At 40.0% G+C, this 24,343-nt stretch overlaps 1 protein-coding gene across 1 annotated transcript in view; it reads right to left on the minus strand.

The window, feature by feature from the left end:
• Positions 1 to 18,523: 18,523 nt before the first annotated feature.
• Positions 18,524 to 24,343, minus strand: part of LOC125466379 (caveolae-associated protein 1-like) — a 62,876-nt gene continuing 57,056 nt past the window's right edge. The window contains exon 2 of the mRNA XM_048560802.2: positions 18,524 to 22,549. Coding sequence (XP_048416759.1) covers positions 21,818 to 22,549 — 732 coding nt within the window. The 3' untranslated portion in view covers positions 18,524 to 21,817. The remainder of the gene's footprint in view (positions 22,550 to 24,343) is intronic.

The raw sequence follows: 24,343 nt of genomic DNA on the forward strand, positions 1-24,343 counted from the left end.
GACTCAATATTGAATTTAATAATTTTAGGGCCTAAACTCCCCCATGCCTTAGCACCCACCCCCACACACCAGGCCTTGTTACCACATAGCCTGCCACTACACACCCCCTGTTGTGAGTCACTAACAGTCCCTATTAACAACTACTCACCCTCCCAGCCTGATCTCAGCAACTCCTTTGTCCGTCCAACTGTCTTTCTCTCTTTTTGGGCTCTATTCTATCACTTACTCCCTACCCCACCCACCTCCCTATTTTCTGCATATAAACTGATGTCTTCCCAGCCACTATCAGTTCTGAGGGAGGGCCACCAAACCTGAAACATTAACTCTGTTTTCTCTTTCACAGATGCTGCCAGACCTGCTGAGCTTTTCCAGCAACTTTGTTTTTGTTCCTGATTTACAGCATCTGCAGTTCTTTTGGTTTTTAATAAGTCCCTTTAGTATAGTCCATGAAAAGAATCATACAGTGATGATTGATAAAAGTTTAGCGGACCAACATCAATAGTAAATCAATACCTGCCTTAGCTGGGACTGTCCAAGCAAAGATTTCACTGCAAATTGTTGGGGGCTACGGGCTGTACCCCTTGTTTTTGGGAGAAATCCAGAAGTTTATTTTGTAATGAGTAGTCACCCATCCCTGGCTTAGCCCACAGTCTCTGAACACTTGAATACCTGCCATGTAGGGAGATGACTATTCATTAAAGTTGAGATTTCAGAGAAAATTTGGCAAGCCTTACAACATCATGGAAGCCATCAGAAATAAACTTTTATTTGTGGGAGATGAATCTCACTCAGAGGCATTAGTGACTTTATTTCCATATATTCACATTCATTAATAGCTAATTGATCCACATTTCTATGCAGGTCTCATTCACTCTTCCTCTCACAAATTTCTGGCACCCAATTCCCAACATGGAAGTCAGAGCAGTTACCTGGCAACAGCAGCTCGCTGCTTTCTTATCCCTGTCTCGGTTTTAATTCTCTTCCATCAATATGTCCTTAAATGCTCCACTGACAATGTCCTCTTTACCATTCATCAACTGAAGTCAGCATTAGAAAATCATCAGGGTCACAATGTCATCATGTTTGATGTTCGACCAACTGAGAATCCCCTTCAGCTCTTCACCTTGGAGCTCAGGGATATCTTTGACATGCTAGCTCCTGCCAGATCACCCTTCACTCAAGAATACAACCATCTCATTGATCTACACAGGAAGTGTCTTACGCCTCTTAGTTTCATTTCTTAGTACTCATTTGCTTTATGCTTACATAGAGGCACCCAATCTCAATAGCTTTCTAGCCAAAGGGCAAGAATATAGAAAACTGGAACAGAAGCAGACCATTTTTGCCCCTTAAGTGTTATCTGTCATTCAATAGGAACTTGGCTTATCCGAATACATTTCAAACTTCACACTCTTGTTTACCCCGATAACCTTTGATTCCCTGGGCTAACAAGAATCTTTCTACCTCTGCTTTAATAATATTTTATGACAGGGCTGCCACTGCCCTTTGAGGCAGAGATCACTCCTCTTCATCTCATGGTCAGCATGTAGCTTGGGTAGTGGGTATCGGCAATATACCTGGCTTCCTCCTGTGCAGGGTGCAATAGACTGTACACACACCGCAGAACCATTTCAAATGTAACAGGGTACATCAATAGAAAAGACTTCCATTCCATTAATGTGCAAGTAACCCGTGATCATCGGTACCATGTCTTTGGATTGTGTATCCGGCACTTCGGGAGTTGTGTAATGCCTGTGTCATTGCGTGTGTTAAATCAGCGATAGGTACAAATTTGGATTTGAGGCTACAATCATCACTAATAGTCTTATTGGATGGAGAAGCAGGCTGGAGAGGCTGAATGGCCAACTCCTACTCCTGGTTTGTGTAGAAGGGACAATTTTCCACTTTATTGAATAGATTCCAGTGTTCTACTTGTACTTGAAACTCTTGGCTAGAGGTACAGCTAATTGGTACAGGATTCTTGGTGCTTTTTGTACCCAGCGCACTCAAGAATTTTGATGTGACATGGAGTGAATCAAACTGGCCTAAGGATGGTGTTTGTGATGCTGGAATCCTTAGGAAAATGTGAAAATGAATCATGGACTTGGCAGTTGTGGCTGCAGATGGTTGGAAAAGCTTACATATTGTCTTTTGTATTTACACGCAGTGCTCTTTCATCATCAAGCATGATGATGTTCATGGAGTTGCTTCTTCCTGTTGGTTGTTTAATTGTCCTCTACTATTCCTGACTGAATGTGGCAGTATTCCATGGATTTGATCTGATCCATAATTAGTGGAATCACTCAGCTCTATTACAGCATGCTGCTCCTGCTGTTTTCCTTGTAGTCATGTATTGTGACCTTGCCAATGTTGTCATTACATTGTTTGGTATGCCAAGTGCTGCTCTGAAGCTCCTATGTTCCTCATTGAATCACTCTTCGCTTGATGATAACGGCAGAAGGTGCGATATTATTTTACCATGATGTTGGATGTATCTGCATTAATGTTATAAATGTAGGCCTATATCTAAGTTTTTCATTTTTACTAGGTTTTACGATTGTGTGCATTTTGCAAAAAAAATCAAAAATATTATTTGCAGTGACCAAATTGTAACGCATGAGACAGAGTAATCTACTGAAAAGATTCAAACTTGTGATGTTAACTCAAATGTACATAGGGACAAAAAAAATTGTATCTAAAATTCAGAATGAAAAACCAGTGAAACCTGTGAATGACACATATTGGTTTGTCTCATCTCATATACCTCAAGATGACGTACCAGTATGACTGAAACATTCATTTCCAAGTATTATTGTTTTTCTTATCATTAGCTTTTTTCTCTGTCTTACTGCATGTTGTTTCAGATTATACATCTCGTGGTGTATGGGCACATTTGTAAAGTTTGAGGCACAGTGATTGATACATGATCAAACTTTTTTCTGTACAAAGTCAGTCTGCAAACTAACACTGCAAAGCTGGATGGGCTGGGTTGATCCCAGTTGACTGTAATGGAAAAGTGTGGGGGATGATGAGCCATAATGTCACAGAATGAAGTTGATTGCAATTCTCTTGCTGATGACCTCGTATCAGCCCAGTTTTGAGCTGCTACATCAGTGCCAATCTATCCCATTTAGCACAGTGATATTGCCTCTCCTATCCATACTGTCAGATCTGGATGCCCCTGTGACAGGTAGGTTGAGGAGGATATGAACAAGTTGTATTTGTTGTGTGTTAATTCACTCACCATAGAGTCATAACCACTGCTTCCATTCAATCCAGTTTGAGAGTGACGTCCTTCAGCATTCGATAAGTTCAGTCAGTCCCCAACTACCAAGATAGTAATTGAAGACAGCCATCACTGTCCTATTTTGTCCCTTCCTATCGTCAGTGTGTTTTCTAAGAGCTGTTCAACATGACTCATCATCAAGGGAGGGTAGTAATCAGTAGAAATTTGTAGGTGAAGAGGTATTTTGCTCAGAAGAATTGGTACTGTCCATCACATCTAAAACTTGCATATAAAACAAATAGAAAACTGCTGAAACAACTCAGCAGATCAGGATGCATCTGTGGAGGGGAAAGAGTGATTGCTTCAGGTCAAATGACTTTTCTTCAATTCGGCTCAGTGAGTTGCAAGCTATTGGGAATTCTCAACATTGTTACAACTATAGAAGAAAAGATTAGCTCTGCACTGACAGTATTAATGATCAAGGATTTCCCTTAGCTATTATAACAGTCCAATCAATATATCTAAGTTAATTCAGTACCCTCACATTGACTGAATCATTCCAGCAATGGAATTTCATTGAATGCGTTATTCATACACATTGTGAAAATATAATGACTAAAATTTAACAGAAGTAGAAGCTAGGACACTAAAATTTGGCTTCATAATTTTTAACCTGCCAGCCAGATTTTCTGAAGAAGGGTCCTGACCCGAAACGTCAGCTTTCCTGCTCCTCTGATGCTGCCAGGCCTGCTGAATTTGCCCAGTTCCACACTGTGTTATCTCTGACTTCAGCATCAGCAGTTCTTACTATCTCATAATTTGTAACCTACATTTTTAGAAGGGGTACTAGTCGATATTTTATCTTTGACATTCACATAGTCTGTAAACTAATGTTACAAAGTTGTTAGTGAAGTGTTTAAAAAACACCAGTGTAAGTGACGCCTGTAGCTATGCACAAAACTTCAAGGAAGAGATTAGTAATTTGAGGAATGAAGCTTCTCATTGATTGTCTGTTGTCGTCAACTTCCAGGTAGTTTTAGGCTGAAGATGAGTGAAGGAGAAACATTTGTAGACATTATCAATCCCTCATGCCAATACCACAGTTATTCAGGGAATAATTCTGGGTGCTAGGAGAGAAATAAGCACAAAAAACCCTTCAAGCCCATTTCTGAAATCTTATAAACCATAACTGCAATTATGAGATGAGTTCCTTTTGAGTAATTACTTTCATTTTGGGCTTTCAATCCAGTCCCCAAAGTCCACTTCATTCAGACAGTAATAATACTGATTTGTTGCTGTCTAGATGATAGATGATGGCAAGCATAATTATAAAACTCATCTGGTGATTAGCTACAAATTGATGTTTACCTCACAATTATACCTAGTTGCAATTATTGTCTGCAAATAATTCTGAATCCTAGCAAATCTTTTGACATTCAGCAGTTGATGACGCTTCTCTGAGAATTATACTGTAAGATGTGGACACTAATACAAGTCAAATATTGCATGTAAAAGTCTGATTGTACAAAAATCCATTATTTTCTATAAAATAGTCATATCCATGAGGTTATGTATTTGGAGGACAGACAAGTAAAGGAATACACAGTAATGACAAATAAAAAAGAGTATCGAGGAGTGTAAAGTCACCATAATGTCTATCCCATACGGTTGCTTGATGAGAGAGATAACTGGTAATGGTTTGACTTGCATTGTTGCACATTCCCTGCTGGAATATACCTTTCCAAAGTAAGTCTGGAGAGAGATGCAGTGGTTTTTGTCAAGGTTCGTCCCAGGCAGTTCTATAATGCAGGATGACAGGCTTTTTATATATACTTTTTAGTTTTTTTATGATTAAAATGGATTTTCACAAGAAAAAAAATCACTTGAGGGTCACCACACCTCAGGCAATGTTGGGAATGTGTGACCTTCACAGTTGGCCAATAGAATTGAGGTCATGCTGTTGATGTCATTCTACACTGTAAATCAGCTATCCAGCCAACTGACGTAAGACAGGTCAAGAAGATGAGGGCCTTACAGCCCTTAAAGATGGCAGGATGGAGAAATCAGGTGATAAAGAAAGTACATGGACTGCTTTCCCTTATATTATGTAGATCTTGAATTCAAAAGCAGGGATGTAATACGGGAGACAACACAGTGTGGAGCTGGAGGAACACAGCAGTCCAGACAGCATCAGAGGAGCAGAAAAGTTGATGTTTCAAGTTGGGACTCTTCTGCAGAAATGGGGAAGGGAGGAGACAAGATGGACAGGTTGTTTCATGCCAAAGAAGTGGGGATGAGAAGGAGGGTTGGACATGGGATGAGGCTGGGGTTGGGGAGATTTTAAAACTAGTGAATTCTATGTTTATGCCATCAGACTGTAGGCTCCTGAGGCAGAATATGATGTGTTGCTCCTCTGGTTTGCAGATGGTGTCATTGTGACACTGGAGCAGGCCCCCCAGGATTGACATGTCACCAGGGAGTGAGAGAGGGGATTTAAAATGGTTTGCGACTGGAAGGTGTTGTTGTTTTTCATGTGGAGAGCACAGATTCTCTATGAAATGGTCTCTGAGTCTATGCTTGTTCTCACTGATGCAGAGGAGGTCACATCGGCAGCAGTGGATACAGTAGACCAAATTGATGGATGTGCAGGTGAACCCCTGTCTGATATGAAAGGTTTGTTTTGGGCCTTGAATGGAGGTGAAGGGGGCAGATGTAGAGGCATGTGTAGCACTTCCTGCAGTTGCAGGGAAAGGTCCCAGGTGTGGTGGGGTTAGTGGGGAGCGTGGAACTATACTTGCAACTGGTTAGGCTACAGGAGTTTTGTGCACAGTTCTGGTCACCACAAGGACATCATTACTCAAGAGAGACTATAGTGGAGATTTATAAGAATGTTATCAGAGGTTGAATATTGCACCTACAAGGAAAGATTGGACAGGATGGGTTATTTTCCTTAGAAAAGAGAAGGACGAGGCAATGACATAATAGTGTACAACATAGTGAGAGACTCTGATGACCTGTTTCCTCTAGCAGAGAAATCACTGAAACCTTCTCGCACAGAGGATGTGGCTATCTGGAATTCACTGCCCAATTTGGTGGTTGAGCCAGAAACCTTTAATTCATCGAAAAGGAATCCATATCTGTGCCCAAGCACTGTAACTGCAAAGGCTATGGACTAGGTGCTGGAAAGAGGCATTAGAATGGATAGCTTGTTTATTTATCCTGCACAGGCATGATGGACTGAATGGCATCTTCCTGCAGCATGATTTTTCAAAGCTTCTAATGTTTGGTTTTACTGTGAGGGGTTTGACATGATAAGCTGTTTGGATGGTTCAGAATTATATACCCAGGAAGAGCCAAGGTTTGCATTCGATCTTTGTTATAGCAGCTTAGGTCAATCACAGGGAGCTAAAAGCCCAGAAAGAGAAATCCAATCATTGCTCTAGCAGCCAATTGATGTACAGACATTTACTGCAAGAATGTCTAGAATGAAAATAGGCTAAGGAAAGCTGTAATGCCCTCTCTCAGTATTAAGGTCCATAAATGAGTACAGTCATTGGGAAGATACTGGAAGCTCATGGAAATCTGCCCAGTAAGTGAGTCATCATATAAAGAAGAGGAAGGGTGATCACCAGCAAGAAAATAAAAGCAAGGATTAAAAATTCAGTTTTCCACATGTATATTATTTTTTATTTTTGTTACCTTCAACATGTTGTTAATGTTGTCATTTTGCAGCAGTTCCTGTTAATTTATGGACTCATGCTGAGACAATTATTACACTATAGTTTCCTTATCTCAATTGCTGTAAGCTGCTGCACTGAATAAAGGATGCAGTTTTGTTCAAATCAATCAGGGCCCAAAAAATATCATTCAAACTTGAGGTTTGTTTGGAAAGGAGAACCAGTGTAGCTTCAATGCAGTGTCAACTCTGGAACCCTGGAAGAATCTTCCAGAGTATTTTCTCTTTCTACCTACAAGTTTTCTGTCAACTGGACAAAATTAATAACCTCAAATGGTTACAATGCAGACAGAGGCTGTTCCACAAAACGTGTGCTGTGTTGGATCTCTGTCAGTGCAGACCATTTTGAATACCCCTTTAGATCTCTACATCTCATTCAGACGGTTTCAGTAAGATTAAGAACCCTCATTCAATGGGACTTCCTGGAGTAGTTGAACACAGCCTAGAGGATTGACCATGCCTACAATCCTGACTGTAGTGATACACAACTGACTGTGACCACACCAAGTAGCCTATCAACCATGTCAAACCCCTGGACTGATCCTGGACAATGCCCTTAACTTACTATGCTGGGACTCCCAATGGAAGCATATCTCCTGGACTTCACCAATGATGATAAGCCTTTATTGTTTGTCATTTATATAAATTATTTGGATGAGAATTTCAGAGGCAATGTTAGCAAGTTTGCAGATAACACCATTGGTATAGTCGGTAACAAAGAAGGTTACCTAGATTACAGTGAGATCTTGATCTTTTGTGCCAATGGGCTGAAGGGTGGCAAATGGAGTGTAATTTGGATAAATGCAAAGTGTTGTACTTTGTTTAAACAAATAAGGGCAGGACAATTGATGGTAGGGCCCTTGGTAGTTAAGAGGTTGGGTAAGAAGCACTTAGCACGCTTGCTCAGACCATGAGTATAGGAGGTGGGATGTCATGTTGCAGTTGTACAGGACGTTGGTGAGGTGACCTTTGGAGTACTGTGTGCAGTTCTGGCCCCTCTACTATAGGAAGGATATTATTAAGTTAGAGATGGTTCAGAAAAGATTGACCAGGACATTGCCAGGACTGAGTTATAAGGAAAGGCTGGAATGGCTGGGACTTTTTCACTAGAGCATTGGCGATTGAGGAATGTCCTTACAATGGTTTACAAAATCATGAGGGGCAGAGATAAGATGAATGGCAAAGGTCTTTTCCCAAGGGAGGGAGAGTTTCAAACTAGGGACATATTTTTAAAGCGAGAGGAAAAAGATTTAAAAGGGACCTAAGAGGCAGCCTTTTCACACAGAAGGTGGTTTGTATGTGAAATGAACTGCCAGAGGAAATGGTAGATGCAGATACAGTTACAACATTTAAAAGACATTTGGACATGTACACGAATAGGATAGATTTAGAAGGATGTGGGCCAAATGCAACAAGTGCGACTAGTTTTAGTGGGAACATGGTCAGCATGGATGAGTTGGACTGAAGGGTCTGCTCCCATGTTGTATGACTTTATGACATTTGCTTGAAGCACATTCAGTCTGTTTACTATGTAAGCTGCTGTCACATGTTCAGAGGTGAGACAGAGACCCCAACATGCCAGATGGCAAGATGTTCACCTCTTTGACTGACCATCAAGGCAAGCTGCCTGGCTATGTATCAGTGTCGAACAAGGCAATACAGCAGTACTGTGAGCTTTTAAAGCAGCTGAGAGCTCAAAATGCAAAAAGGCAAGGCAGAGTAGGGATCTTGTGAGCATCAAGGTTGTAACCAGGTGAGTGAGATCAAAGAAGGTCAGTGAGCAGGCCTGAGGGGAAGCCTGGTCCAGTCGTTGAGTTGGCTGCATCTCTTTGTGCTCAACATTTCCTTGCAGCAGCTTCAAAGTGCAGGATCGAAGTGTGGAGTTGTACTACAAGTGGATTGATATGTTGTGATGGTGTAGAAAGCCAAGCGAATGTCAAATGCTAACTTCCATGAATGTGGGCTGCATGCTACATCTGAAACATCAGTGCCAACTGTCTAAGTTGGCATTCCAGAGAAATAAGGAGTTACCTAGAGCCACCAGGTACCTAATTTGACTTTCAGGAACTCTCAGCCTCTATTTTCCATTGTCCCTGTAATGCAATAAGAATCTGCCCATTAATGAAATGAGAGTTGTAATCAATGAGGGTGATGACAAGCCATAATCCTGTTCTCATTCAGAACTCTGTTGGAAAAGGCACTTAATTGCTCTTAATATCAAGATGGACCTTGCTTGATTACTCACATGATTATGTCATATTTCTCATGATCATCCTTATCAAGCAGGGCCCTCTAAGAGTCCACTCAATGTAACTGATGATTCATCTTGGCAGAGACTTTGCCATTCTTTGAAATTCTGTCTTCCATTGTGACAGATTTCTATGAATGCTGGCCATGCACATGGAAGTTAACCATCAATTTTGAGAAGTTCTGTTGCAAAATGCTAGTTACTCAGAATGCTCTTGTGACAGGATGTTAATTGTTGCAGTGTGGCTGATGGAATCCCACAAGGATCTGCCTTGTGTCATTTGTCTTTCACTGCAGGTATTAACCACTTGGCTGAGGTAGAAAACAACATGCAAATTCACCAAAGACATAAAGATAGGCAACGTTGTAAGCAGTGGAGACAGACACATTAAACTACAAGAGATATTGATAGTTTCAGTGAAAATGTAAAACTGTGGCTAATGTATTTGAATCGATAAATGTGAAATAACTCACCAAAAATTGTGTTAAAATCTACTTTCTTAATAGGGAAAAGTTAGAAATCATGGAAATCTCAGAAAGTTGGACTTTCAGGTACGTGGAGTTTTAAAATACCACGGACAAGTCCAAAATAATTAGAAAGGCTCCTGTGTTGTTAGGAAAAGAACTCCAAAATTCCAGACCTTACAACTGCTCTCTCATTAGAGGGGGATGACTACTCGTGGTTTAACCGGATGGTCACCATGCCTCAGGTGAAACGAAAATTTGTGAAGGAGAGCCCTTCATGGTAACTTTAGCATAGAATATGAGATAGAGATAATGGGAACTGCAGATGCTGGAGAATCTGAGACAACAAAGTGTGGAGCTGGATGAACACAGCAGACCAAGCAGCATCTTAGGAGCACAAAAGCTGACATTTCGGGCCTAGAGCCTTCATCAGAAAAGGCTATAATAGAATATGAGATACTATGTTTCAGCAATATCTAACTGTGTTTTGATGAAACCTATAGTACTGTGAGAAGTTCTGGGTAATCATATATTGAGAAGGATGTCTACTGCCTTTGTCCTTCTTGCCATGTTTGGAAGTTGCTGTTGGAGGACCATTGGCCAGTTACTGTAATGTGTCTTGTAGTGGTACCCACTGCTGTCCCTCTGCATCACGAGTGAAGCAGTAAACGTTTGTGGATGTAAAACCTATCAAAGTGCTGCATTGTCCTGAAATGTGTCAAGCTTCTTGCCTGTTTTTGAAGTTGCACTCATCCAGACAAGTGGGCAATATTGATTCGAACTTTCTTTTGCAAATTGCAATTAATGCTAGATGAATTGTTAATTTTAAATCTAATATTGATAGATCTTTGTTATCCAGAGCTATTAAGTGATTTACAGTGTATGGAGTTAGGTTATAGATCAGCAGAAATTCACCAAGACTGCTTAAGTAACTCCTTCCAAACCCATAAACATTATGCTCTAGAAAGACAAGGGCAGCAGATACATAGGATTATCACCATCTGCATAATTGCCATCAAGTGACTCATGATCTTGACTTGGAAATATATTGCCATTCCTCCAGTGTTGTGGGTCAGAATCCCAGAACTACCTCCTCAAGGGTATTATAGTTCTATCAATGCCAAATGGACTGCAGTAGTTCAAGAAGACAGCTCACCACCTCTTTCTCAAAGATAACCAGGAATAGTTATCAGATGCTGACCCTGCTAGCAACATCCACATTCCAAGAATTAATTTTAAAATGCCTTGATTTCAGACTCACAGATATATTACAGTGTAAGACACTATTCAAACCATTGTGTCTACGCTGGCTGTTTGAGCACTTTGACCAAGTGTCAAGCTTCTGCCTTTTCCCTGCAACTCTGCAATTTATTTCTTTTTGAAGACTCGTCCAATGCCCTCTTAAATGCCATAATTGAACATACCTTCACAATATTGTTAGGTAGTGCATTCCCAGCAATAACTACTCACTGTGTGAAAGACATTTTCCACACTTTACATCTGCTTCTTTTTCAAAACATTTTAAATCTTGCCCTCTCATTCTTGAGTCTTTTACAATCTGGAACAGTTTCTTCCTATCGGCTCTCTCCAGGCTCCTCATGACTTTGAAACCTTCCATCCAACAATATTGTGAAGGTATGTTCAATTATGGCATTTAAGAGGGCATTGGATGAGTCTTCAAAAAGAAATAATTTGCAGAGTTGCAGGGAAAAGCTCCTAGCTTAATCATTCTGACAAAAAAAGAGTACCAACTTCTGCAAATTAATAACCTAACTTAAGTTTCTAATCCCTGGAGCCATTCTTGTAAACCTCATCTACACTTTTCCAATGCATTCACATCTTTCCCAATGTGTTGCAAGTGGAACTGCACACACTACTGTAATTAAACCTTTTCCTTTACTAGTTACAAGATATCTCCGTGCTCTTGTACTCATTGCCCCTATTAATGAAGCCCTGTATGCTGCATTCTGTCCATCTAACCCAGCATTTTTAAAGACTTAAGCACATTTACACCTGTTCCTGTGAACTTTACGATAGTACCCTTTCTCTAAACACTGAATTGCTTCTTCAGACAAAAATGTATCAGTTCATGTTGCCCCTGCATTTACCCCTGATTTGTTTACTTCGCCAACTTGTCGATGTCCTTTTGAAGTTCTACACTTTCCTCCTCACAGTTTAAAATCTTTCAGCTTTTGTGCTGCTATGAATTATGAAATTTTCCCCAACATGCCAAGATCTTCTAGAAGGAGCAATGGCAATATTAGCTCATGGTGTAGACGGAGCAAAGAGTGGCACAGTGGTTAGCATTGTTATTGCTCACTGCCAGGGCCCCTGGTTTGATTCCACCCTCAGGTGACTGTCTATGTGGAGTTTGCATATTCTCCCAGTGTCTTATGGGTTTCCTCCCAAAGATATGCAAGTTAGGTGGATTGGCCTTGCCACATTTGCTCGTATTGGACAGATTAGCCATCAGAAATTCAGGATTACAGGGATGGGGTCAGTGTTCAGTGTGGACTCAATAGGCCAAATGGCCTGCTTCCAGATTGTAGGGATTTGATGATCTAGCTCATTAATCAGGAAAAGCAAATGTCCCAATACCAACCTCTGGAGAACTAGCCTTTTGTGTGGCATTGTATTAAATGCCTTTTGGAAATCCACATACATCACACCAACAGCTTTGTTCTCATCAACACTTTGTTACCTCTTCAAAAACGACTCGCCATTTAAATGAACTTTTCCATTAACAAACGCATCAAATGACTTCCAAATTAATCTACATTTTTCTCTGCGACAATTAATTCTATCTGAAATAATTGTTTTAAGGAGCTACCCCACCATTGACTGATCTGAAATTGTTAGGCTGATCTTTACGAGCTTTTTTGAATAAGGGCAAATTTTTTGTAATTTTCCACTCATCCTGTATATCTCTGAACCCAGGAAAGGTTGCAAGATAATTACCAGTGCCTCTGTAATTTCCCTGCACACATCCTTCAATATCCTTGGATGTGATGCATCCAGTCCCTGTGCTTTGTCAAGTTTAAGCACCAACTACTTATTCAATACCTCTTTATGAATTTTGAACCACTCTAGTGATTGAGTTCCTCTGCCATCATGGCCTGGACAATGTGTATCTCATAGATAAATACAGATACAAAATATTCATTCAACGTTCCAGCCATGTGCCTTGTCTCTCTCTGTGTATTCCCTTTTTGTCTCCTAATCAACCCTACCTCTCCTTGTATTGTTGAATTGCTTATAGAAGACTTTGAGCTTTTGCTCTTGTTCTTTTTTCATAACTCACCTGCTTTTCTTATTTGCTTTCTGAAATAACTCCACAGAGGTCAGCGTCCCATCAGCAAGTCACCATTTATTTACTTGAACATAGCACAATGGCTCTGACCAGCTAGTTCACAGCCTGTCCCTGGACTGAGAAGATGCTGAGACTTCTGTCAGCCAGGCCTCCCTGATTGGCCCAGGTTAACAACCTCAATCAGGGATCTCATACTCACTGAGATCCACCTGGCCCTCATTTGAACCACTATACTTTTTCACCCAACCTCTTGATCCTCTGTAATCATCCTGGTTCTCAACTGTATTTGCTACCTGGCATCTATCATAAGCGCAGATTTCCTTCTTTAACTTACTTTCTATCTGCTTTGTGATCCACACAGTTCTGGATTTCTTTGCTATGCCTTACCCTTTTGATGGAATATACTTTAACCATGTCTGATCCATCTTCTCTATGAAGATAATTCATAGCTCAGCTACTGTTTTCCCCCTAACTGCGGTTATGTTCTATCTGGCTGAGCTCCATTGAAGGCATCTTTCTGCCAGTCAAATATTCTAATTCTGGTTTGATCAATGTCATTGTTTCACCATCATCTTAATGATAATGATACAATGATCACTGTTCCCTATATGCTTCCTCACTGGGTCTACTTGGCCCACTGCATTCTCAAGAATCAGACATAGCAATGTGTCCTTTGGTGTTAGTCTAGGATATTCTCCTGTATACCATCTAGGAACATATGTGCCTCGCTGCTCTGTGCACTCCTACTATTCAGTCCACATATAGGTATTTAAAGTCCCCCGTGATATCTGCACAAAATATTTTAATTTATTTGTTCTGAACATCTTGTAGTCAGGAATATTTAACACAGAGACTTTTACTCTTTAAGCCAGGCTTCTGTTGTTGTCTCAACATCATAATTCCATGAGGAATTTTGTGCCTTTAACTCTACAGGTATAGAGTTCTCATCTTGTCTTTGGAGGTAGCTTTTGAGTCTTCCATTGGCCCAGCATGGAGGTCTAGTCCCAGTATGGAAGTCTGGTCCCATCATGGAGGTCTGATCCCAAAATGAAGGTCTAGTCCCACTGTGGAGGCTCACTCTCAGCAAGGTGGTCTGGTCCCAGCATGCAGGTCTGGTCCAGCATGAAGTTCTGGTCCCAACATGGAGTTCTAGTCCCACTGTGGAAGTCTATTCCCAGTGTGGAGGTCTACTTCCAGCATGGAGGTCTGGTCCCAGCATGAAGCTTTGGTCCCAATATAGAGGGATAACCCCACTGTGAAGGTCTAGTCCTCACATGGAGTTCTGGTCCCAACATAGGGGTTTAGTTCCAGCATTGAGATCTCATCTCAACATGGAGGCTTAGTCCCGGTGTGGGCATCTAATCCTAGCGTGGAGGCCTGGTCCCAGTATGGAGGTCTTGTCTCTGCGTGGAGGCCCATTCCCAGTGTGGAGGTCTAATCCTGGCATGGAGGCCCGGTCCCAGTGTGGAGGTCTCGTCTCAGCATGGAGATCTAGTCCCAGCACAGAAGTCACGTCTCAACATGAAGGTCTGGTCCCAACATGGAGATCTAGTCCCAGTATATGGAGTCTAGTTCTAGTGTGGAGGTCTTGTCTCAGTGTGGAAGTCTACTCCTAGCATCGAGGTCTATTCCTGGAGTGAGGGTCTGGTCCCAGCATGAAGGTCCAGTGTCAATATGTAGGTCAGTCCCAGCATGGAAGTCTCATCTCAGTGTGGAGGTCTAGCCCCAGTGTGGAGGTGTAGTCTTGCACTCTATTTCTCTTGGTCTACCTGACAATCATCCATTCCCCTTATCTGCTTGCTTTCTCTTAACTTGTGGAGTGACAACATTCTGCACGTACTATCCACATAGTTCACTGCCTCGTGGATATACAACTGTGACTCTAGTTGCTGTGGAAAACCCGAAACCCAGAGCTCAAGATTGTTCAGCTGGCAAAGCTTTCTGTTCATGGGCTTGTCTAGGTCACATGAAGTATCCCCAGCTCCCCATGAGCCACAACATGGGTATTCTGCTTGGCCAAGCTGCCCTGCTGTTACTTAACTTTATACTTTTATGTTACTTTATTAATTTCAACCTGAGTTATGTCCGTTTGCTTGCATCTTGCTCTTGTGCTTTGACTATAAATTGGCAATTAGTGGAAAATAGAAATACATTGCCTTTATTCAGAATCAATTCCATCTCCTCTCCTACAAATTGTTACTTTCCCTGTGCTGATTTAGAAATTTACATTTCCAAAATTATTGGAATTGAAACACAGTCCCTAATAACAATTGTCCGTTGATTGGAGGAACAGGCTTGAGATGGCTTCCCCCATGATATAGGCTTACTTCTGTTCCTACTATTATATTGAGCTATATTTGTGCCCTGCTTATCCTTTGTAGCATGGGAAATGACTCCACAAAAGCAATATCCCTTGACCAAGTTACTCTTTATTTACAGCTGTATTGTACCTGATGCTAACCCAGCTGGTACAGAGCTGGCTCCTAGAGTGAACAGAACCCCTGACACTCTTGTTTATATCTATTAGCCAGGGCTCCCTGATTGGAGCAGGTTAACAGCCTCATTCGGGGAAATCATCATCTGTGAGGCTGACTTCATTCCAGTCACTTTGGTATGTACTTTCCAGGTGTTGTATTCACCTTTAGGCTTCTAATTCCGGTGTAACTATACCAATGGACTGGAACCGTTCCTGTTGCTAATCAAGGGAGTTACTTCTTTTCTCCAAGGAGGCTCCCTGCTGATCTGAGGAGAAAGGAATGTAAACTCATCATGATTAATTAATTCCTTTTTTGTCATTATCAGTTTGTGCAAAAGAAGACAGTAGGCAGTTGTAAACACAAGGTGATAGGTTTGACAATTTGTAGTAAACTCCATATTATTTGGTCACAAAAGAAACCTGTTTTTTTTTCTATTGCTATAGCAGATAACTGTATGATTGTCCAAATCACCACTTTGGTCGCATTTGGTTGTTATAATTAGTGGAGGAGTGGGATGGGAAAAGAATTGTCTCATCCTTCCATCCACATGGTCAAAGCATTAATTATTTTAGCTCTGCGTATTGTAAAAGCAACACTTTTTCACGTTTTTAAAAATTGACTCCAATTTAGAAAATTGCATTGTTGAGTTGTTTCTCTGACCTCAGATACTCTGTTGAACTTTACTCTTTCTGTTTTAGAGCCATATGTTGGCTGTAATGGACCCTTCTCCTGAGAGGAGTAAATGTGCTGTCTGGTATCATGCAGCTGTTACACAAAATTCATTATTTACCTTAAATGGATGCTATCTATCCATGTGGAAAACATTAGCCCACTGAAATATTACACTGGATTAAATAGACAAAACACCGATAGTATTACTCAGTGGAATATGTGAGATCTGAAGAGGAGTGGCCTTGTGGTATAATTGCTTGACAGATATTCCAGATACCTAGGTAATGTTCTGGGGACGTTGGCTCAAATTTCACTGTGGCAGACGAAGGAATTTGAATATAATTAAAACAAAACAAATCTGGAATTATGAGAATGAATTGATGAGGAAAAACTTATCTGGTTCACAAATGTTTTCAAGGGAAGTAACTGCTGTCCTACACATTCCTCCAGACTCAGAATATGGTTGATCCTTAACTGTCCTCTGTGCCACATAGGTTGATCTAGCCAGTGACACCTACATTCCATGAATTAATTTTAAAAAATCTTTAGCTTAAGACAGTTGTGATCGGTGATTTCTTTATTGTAGTTTTCAACAATTTGTATGCTGATAAATATCATAGCGAATTGATTGAAATATAATAAACAAACTTCAAATTCCCAATTTAGAGAAAGGCATTAATTTTTTAAATTATTGTGCGTTTCAGCTTGCAATGCTTCCTCTTATTTTGTCCGTTTATTTTCTGGTTACATCATGTGTTTTACAGTTTGTTATGAGACCTCTGCCAGTAATGTCTGTGGGCAGTGTGAGGGATGAGAAACTGACTGGGTGATTATGTTCCTTTTCATTTCGCCTCCAACTTGCTGGAAAGAGTCAACTTTCTTGTCAGTGCCTCCGAACAGCAGATCAGGATTTCAGCAGGATCGGGGATCCATTCTGTTTCACATCTTGATAAAATGCTTGGTGCCTGCGCTTGCCATAAGCTTTGCAACCTTCACTTCTGTACCAGAGTTGCCATAACGAAGTATTTTAGTATGTAAACTTTAGCACAGTCAATTCTGATAGCCACATTGTAAAAGTAGATACGTGTAGTACTGCCTGCCATTTTAACCTTATCCACAGTCGAGTAACCTGCACCTCTCAGATTTTTCTGCATGGTGAAGCCAGTCAGGGAAAGCATGAAATTCACATGAACATGCAAAATAGGAACAGATGCAGGCAATTTAGCCCCTTGACTCTGGTCTACCATTCTTGGTTGTTCATAATTGATTGTTTATGTTTCACATTCCATGTTCCCATCTTACCCTTTATTCTCCTGCCTAACAAGAATTTAACAATTTCTGACCTAAACATACTCAGTGATCCTAACTCCACTGCCTTCTGAGGCAGTCAGTTCCAAAGCTGCACTCCGAGTGTAAATGCTTCTCTTCTCTAATGGTGAAACTTAATTTTAATACAGGGCTCCCTAGTCTGGACTTACTTACTTACAAGAGGAAATATCCTTTTCATGTCCACCATGTCAAAAGTATTCAGGGTGTTACACTTTGATCAAATCACTACTCACTCTTCTCATCTCCAAGGGAAACAAGCCCAATATGTTCAATCTAATCCCATAAGCCAACTCACTCATTCCGAAAGAGAGAGAGAGAGAGAGAGAGAGAGAGTAGGAACTGCTGATACTGGAGAATCTGAGATAACAAGGTGTGGAGCTGGATGAACACAACAGGCCAAGCAGCATCAGAGGAGCAGGAAAACTGATGTTTTGAATCTAGACCCTTCTTCAGAAATGAAGTTCTGAAGAAGGGTCTAGACCCGAAACATCAGCTTTCCTGCTGTTTTGATATTGCTTGGCCTGCTGCGTTCATCCAGCTCTACACCTTGTTATCTCACTCACTCCAATGATCAGTCCAGTAGACTTCCTCTGAACTATTTCCAATGCATTTACAAGCCTTCAAAATATTTTGGTAGCTCAGTGTTAATTTGTCCACACAATTATTTTTAGGCAACATGATAAAGAGTCACAAGCTCTCTAACAGCAATTTCACAGATGACTGTTAGTTAGGTTGTTCAGATTCCACCAATACAAGCTTCAAGTAACATGTGAGTGAGTGTGGATGTTTGATGAAATTCCAGGTGTTTGTCAAAAATTCTGGCTGCTTCAGAGCATGTGGGAACTGGAAAATGTTTAAATGCATCCCAGTGTGACTGAATGGGGGTGAAAGAGACAAAATGGGAGCATATTAGGTAAAAAGTTGTCAAATCCAGGAAAGAAGAAAGGAATAACATTACAGAATACATGGTTGTTCTTTCATCTCACCCTGTGGGAAAGTAATGGTCATATTACTCTAAACAGCTTGACACAAAGAAGTAATACAGGTCCACACACGATGACTTCTTGTATATGAGATTGTTTTTATTATGAATTGTTAAGCATTTGCCCACATTAAAAACACAATATATAGAAGGCAAAGATTTAAAATCTGCTGTGAAGTGTATATTCATAAACACTGCTGTTGTATTGAAAAAGTTATAAGCTAAATATCAATTCTGTTTTTCTGTACGCTTCTTTCATACAGATATTACATGTTATCTGTTTTCTTGCTTCATGCTGATCTCCAAGATACAGTCATAAATTTTACCAATACATGTTATCCATTTATTGGTTTGCATTCAGACTGATATTGACTCTTGGTGGAAATGTACACTTTGAAAATTTGGATTTTGCTGAAAAGTACTTACTACAAGCATGGGACAGCTATTACTTGCTTTGCATTTGGACAAAACTGCATTGAAATAAAATCAAATCATATATCCATAAATATAACCTAATTTAAACAAGAAATTATAAGATGCAAAGAGATATCAAAGCACATTGGAGCATCACTGATTATCCGAGATGTGCAGTGACAGAAAAATGGTCAACAGGAGGTATATTGTGGAATAGTAAAGACCATTGAAACTGACAGTATAAATGCAACAAATAGACATTTCGGTATGCTTTTGGAAAGGTTGAGGGTGGGGGGAAGGGGTTGGTGGGATTGTGATATATGGTGAGAGCTGTGATGGAGATAGTAGGAACTGCAGATGCTGGAGAATCCGAGATTACAAGATGTAGAGCAGGATGAACACAGCAGGCCAAGCAGTATCTTAGGAGCAGGAAAGCTGACATTTCGGGGTCTAGGCCTGAAACGTCAGCTTTCCTGCTCCTAAGATGCTGCTTGGCTTGCTGTGTTCATCCAGCTCCACACCTTGCTATCTATGGTGAGAGCTGAGTCTGTTTGACATTTATTTAGGTCAGGCACATTAGCCCTAATGGCCTTTTCCAATTCCTTACAAGTTATGATGTTACACTGTTTCCAGCAGGCAGAAAGCATTTAAATATTAGATACATTTTTGTGCATTTTTCAAATATAGTGCTTGCAACATGTTAATTATTTACAAGTCACAAAATATATAATTGCAAAATACTGGAACTGTCTACTTCCAAATACCATGCAATACCAGCATAAGTCTGTTTATGGAATCCAAACTAAATAAACATTTGAAATATCAACTTTGAAGTTATATGGCACTGTATTGTCTTTAAGAATTTTACAAATTTGTGTGAAATTTCTTTGTCTGTTAGTTGAGCAGAGAAAATAACCAATGACTTAAAAACAAATGAACTAATTATATTAGCAAATGACAGAATTTCATATGAAATACATTAAGTTTTCATTTGTAGCTATTGTACAGTATAATTTCAAGGCTAAATAACCACTTACGATTTGCTTCTAATTTTGTTTTGGAAAACCTTAGTTAGGGTGTTACACATGATCAGTCAAGACTGAGCATTTCTTGTACCCTGTTATGGGAAGCAGTATCAATGGGAAGCTGGTGGTTGAATAACAGAGTATAGTTGTAATTCAGTTGTCATTTTGAAGTTATTTATTTTGTGCTTAGTTTTATATTTTTGTTAAAACTTGCTCTGTCTACATTTATAATGGGTACTGCTGACAAGAAGTGGTTGTGCTGTGATGACAAGTCTCTAACGATGTTACCACGAAGCTTATAGTGGTGGGAAGATGTCATTGCACCAGGACAGGTTCATAGCTGGTATTTTCAGTACAAATATACACAGATGAATTTATAATAGCAAAAAGGTAATGGTATGTGTAGATATAAGATTTTTAATAGATTTTAGATAAATGCAAAATAGCCTTGTATATTTCTGAATGCAGTTTAAAAACAGTAGTGTATGACTAAACACTGTAAAATTATAGACTAAAGGAATATGTTTAAAGGCATTTGGCTATGGTGCAAAATCTCCTTTGCAGCAATCAAAAGGTTACTTCCACAAAGCATCAACTATTTTCTATGACTTTTGAGTAGCTGCTAATGGGAAATTGATGTCATAATGTATATAAATTCTAAATGAACTTACTATATGAGTGATGCAGTTTTAATGACAGTGACATGCAATGTGCTACACCTCTGCCTATTACTATGGTTACTGTGTATAAAAGCAAATTAAACAAGACTGCAAAGGTAAGATAGGCCATGTAATTGATACGCCAGCTATGTGATGAATGCAGAACATGTTTCATTTTATATAGACAAAAAGCAATGATGCCATACAAGATGTCATTCTCACTTGTTGGCAAGAGCAACATTTTGTTGTACTTTTAAGAAGTTCTATTGCCAAAATAATATGATGCATAATAATCTTCTGAATCGTTCCCCATTCTCTGGCCTTCTTTTTACATCCTAATGTGCCAAATCTATTCCTGGCTTATAACAAGGTTAATTTAGCTCTTAACAGCCTGGCCTGTTTTGTCTATTTGTTCAACACTTTCAGCTGTTACCACAAGCTAATGTACTATAAACTTACTTTAGAAAGACTATCGATCTACATTTTATTCTGCATTCCTGCTTGATAATCTAGTTCCGGATGACAGTGTTCCAGATCTAATGATATTTGTCTCCAACTGGAAACGAAGGCAAATAACATCTCACTTTTCACTAAGCTTTACTAATATTGCTGCAGTTAGGTTTCTTGTTGTTTGATAGAGTTGGCCAGCCCAATATCATGTCTAATGTTTCTTGGGAAAAGTAATTAATTAATAAAATAAGATTATGAATTCCAAAAGAAAATACACTCTGGTTGATAATGACTTCCATTAATCTTCATAATAGTTCAAAAAATGTCTTTACCTTTAAAAATTTTCATTATGTACAAGCTTCTCCCCCAAAATACAACCTATTAGCATTCTCAAGATTGTAATTTTTCATATCAGATCGGAAAGCAAGCGTCAATTTTTAAAAATATGTTTATTACGGTGAAAACAACATGGATCCCCTTCACGTTGAACTATTACTTAATTTGCTCATAATTTCATATTAAAAAGGCATAAGTATATATTTAGAAGGCTGTTTCTTCAAACTGCAATGATTTAAACATTGAATTCTGTTCAGTATTTTACCAGGGAAGAAGACACAGCATGCTTTATTTAATCAAAGCAATGCTTGCTGGTCATGAGTTGCTGGAACCAAGACTAAGATTACCAGTTTGCATAACAACCATTTCTTAATTTACCCATTCTTTAACAATCAACTATTCCCGAAACTTCTCACTCCTCAACTTCGATTCATTTGCTTTAGCCAACGAGCAAGAATCACATGACTTCACATCCACTAAATACAGTCATTACTCAATTCCTCTTTTCTGAATCAGTAGAAGTTCGGTCTCCTCTGAATCTCTGTCTTCCTCCAGTGATTCCTCAGGGATTTCTTCAATAAGGAGCTCAGTATTGTCTTCATTTTCTATCATGTGTTCCTCTCCCTGGCCTTCCATCATCTCCACCTCTTGGACCACCACATCTCCATCTCTCATCTTCTTAACCCAAAATGTAAATGGTGGAATTCTGTAGACGGTTGTCCGACACCTCGCTGTTTTCTGATGATCTGGCGTAAAGGACTTCTTCAGTCTTGCTCTTGAGTCCCTCAGCTTCTCTCTCCTTTCTTGAGTTACAATCTTGTTGCCAAGCTTGTTCATTTTCTTTTCAAAGTTGTGCTTCGTCTTCTGCAGATTTTCCCTTGTTGCTTGTTTGGTTTTCTCCATATTCACCTTGGTTTTCAGCTTGGTCTTCTGTAGGTTATCCCTTGTCCTTTGCTTAGCTTTTTCCATTGACTCTTTGGAGAAAGCCTTCTTGAAATCATCCACACGCTTCATGCTGCTTCTTTTCAGGCGGACTGCGGTTGTCTCCTCTTCAATGACTTCGAGTTCCACCTCTTCATCGGAGGAAAGTGAGATTGCTTCACCTTCAGGGTGGTTCTCATTGACCACAAGCTCTCTTCCTTCTTCACTTCCTTCTGGTGCTTTCATGTGTTCCTTCACAGATTTGCTCAGGCTCAGTTTTGCAGGCATTGGTGTTTCATCCTGAAATATACAAAATACCATATTATAGCAAACAGGGTCAGTTTCATTGACAAAAATCCTACAAAAGGTATTCATTTACAGTATTTGATTATATATCACTCAAATTAGCTCATTGGTTTTTCACTAGTAGCTGGGATCCTAATAACTATTAACAAGACAGGGCCTGATAAATTGTGATATTTAGTGTTGTGCTCTCTAGTCCAGTGTCCCTTTTGCTTTTATTCTTACTGTCACGGCATACAGGAGGGAATGAATGGACCGGATACCAGGTCCCTCATTGGATGTAGAATGGGCAAGATATGACAGCCATTCATATTATGGAAGTGGTTTGTGACTGAGGAGTTGGGAGATTTAAATAGACAGGTTTGTAATTAGTTAGGAGATCAAAGTTATGGGGAGAAGGCAGAAGAATGGATCTGAGAAACATATCAGCCACGATTGAATGGCACAGCAGACTCAATGGTCCAAATAGCCTAATTCTGCTCTTAAATCTTACAGTCTTATTGGCCACGTCTTGTAGAAGATTTCAGACAGCAGGGGGAGAGATAAACAACATAGGGGAAGACATACTTGAACTTATTCTCACCAATTAATCTGCCGCAGAGGCATGGCCATGTCAGCATTGGGAAAACCAGCCAATCTTTGTGGAGACAAAGTTCATTCTTCATCCTGAATAATTCTCTCCATTACTATCACCACACCATTGGGAATAAATTCAGGACTGATCTAGTGTCACCTCACAGCCTGATATATCCTCCAATCTCTCATTAAAATGAAACATGGGCTTTACTCTGGTTCAATGAGGAATGTAGATAGCGTGCCAGGTGAAGCAGGAGGCATAAATAAAAATACTGTGGTGACTGAATGAAATTACAACACAGGATTTTTTAAAAAATATTTAAACACTGGCAACAACAGAAACAGGGCTAAGAGCAAATCCTACAATCAACAACACAGATCAAAGTCCCGGCACATCTCAGTGATGAATGGCAGTAGATAATAATAAGACAAAAGAGACAAGTCTTTATTCCATGACTATTATTAATGACAGAAGAACCCTAATATCTGATTGCAAGGCTAATGTTTTTGCAACTACCGTTAGCTAGATGTGCTACACAGATGATCCATCTTGGCCTCTTTTTGAGGTCCTGTGCATCACAAAAACTAGTCTTTGAACAATTCTAATGATTCCATGTGATATTAAGTGGAGCCGTGGCCATTGGTCACAGCGGAAATTCTGTCTCTCGACATCATCCTCAGCATAGTGCTGAAGACTTGTGTCCCAGAGCTAGTGTCGTCACCCTTAAATGTATTCCAGCACAGCTACAACACTGGCATCAACTGGCATCAACAAATCAGCAAACAAGATGATCTCTGGGGAAGCATTTATTATTTAATCCAAGGATCAACACACAGCCCCAGGGGAAAATCAATACAAAGAACAGTTCTACTTGGAAACAAAGGTACTGGTCATACTGACCCTTCATTTTGAAGTATACAAGATGAATCTGACCAAAATGTGTCATTTGTCGTTTTCACTGGTGTTTCCCTCTGGGAGGGTTTTTTTGAGCATGGCTCATTTTGCTGCTGGATCAAATAGAGAATAAGACTTCAGCCAATGACGGATGAGGACTGATCGTCACTGGGAACACTGAGGGAAATTAGTCTATGTGTGTTGGCTTTGATGGTCTCACAACTGACTCAGGACGGTTATGTTCAAGGGCCATTCTAGAAACTTGAGCAGATGGTCTGGGCTGACAACCTGAGTGTCGTACGAGGGAGGGGTTAGCTTTC

The sequence above is a fragment of the Stegostoma tigrinum genome, chromosome 31 (genome assembly GCF_030684315.1).
Source record: "Stegostoma tigrinum isolate sSteTig4 chromosome 31, sSteTig4.hap1, whole genome shotgun sequence".
NCBI lineage: Eukaryota > Metazoa > Chordata > Chondrichthyes > Orectolobiformes > Stegostomatidae > Stegostoma > Stegostoma tigrinum.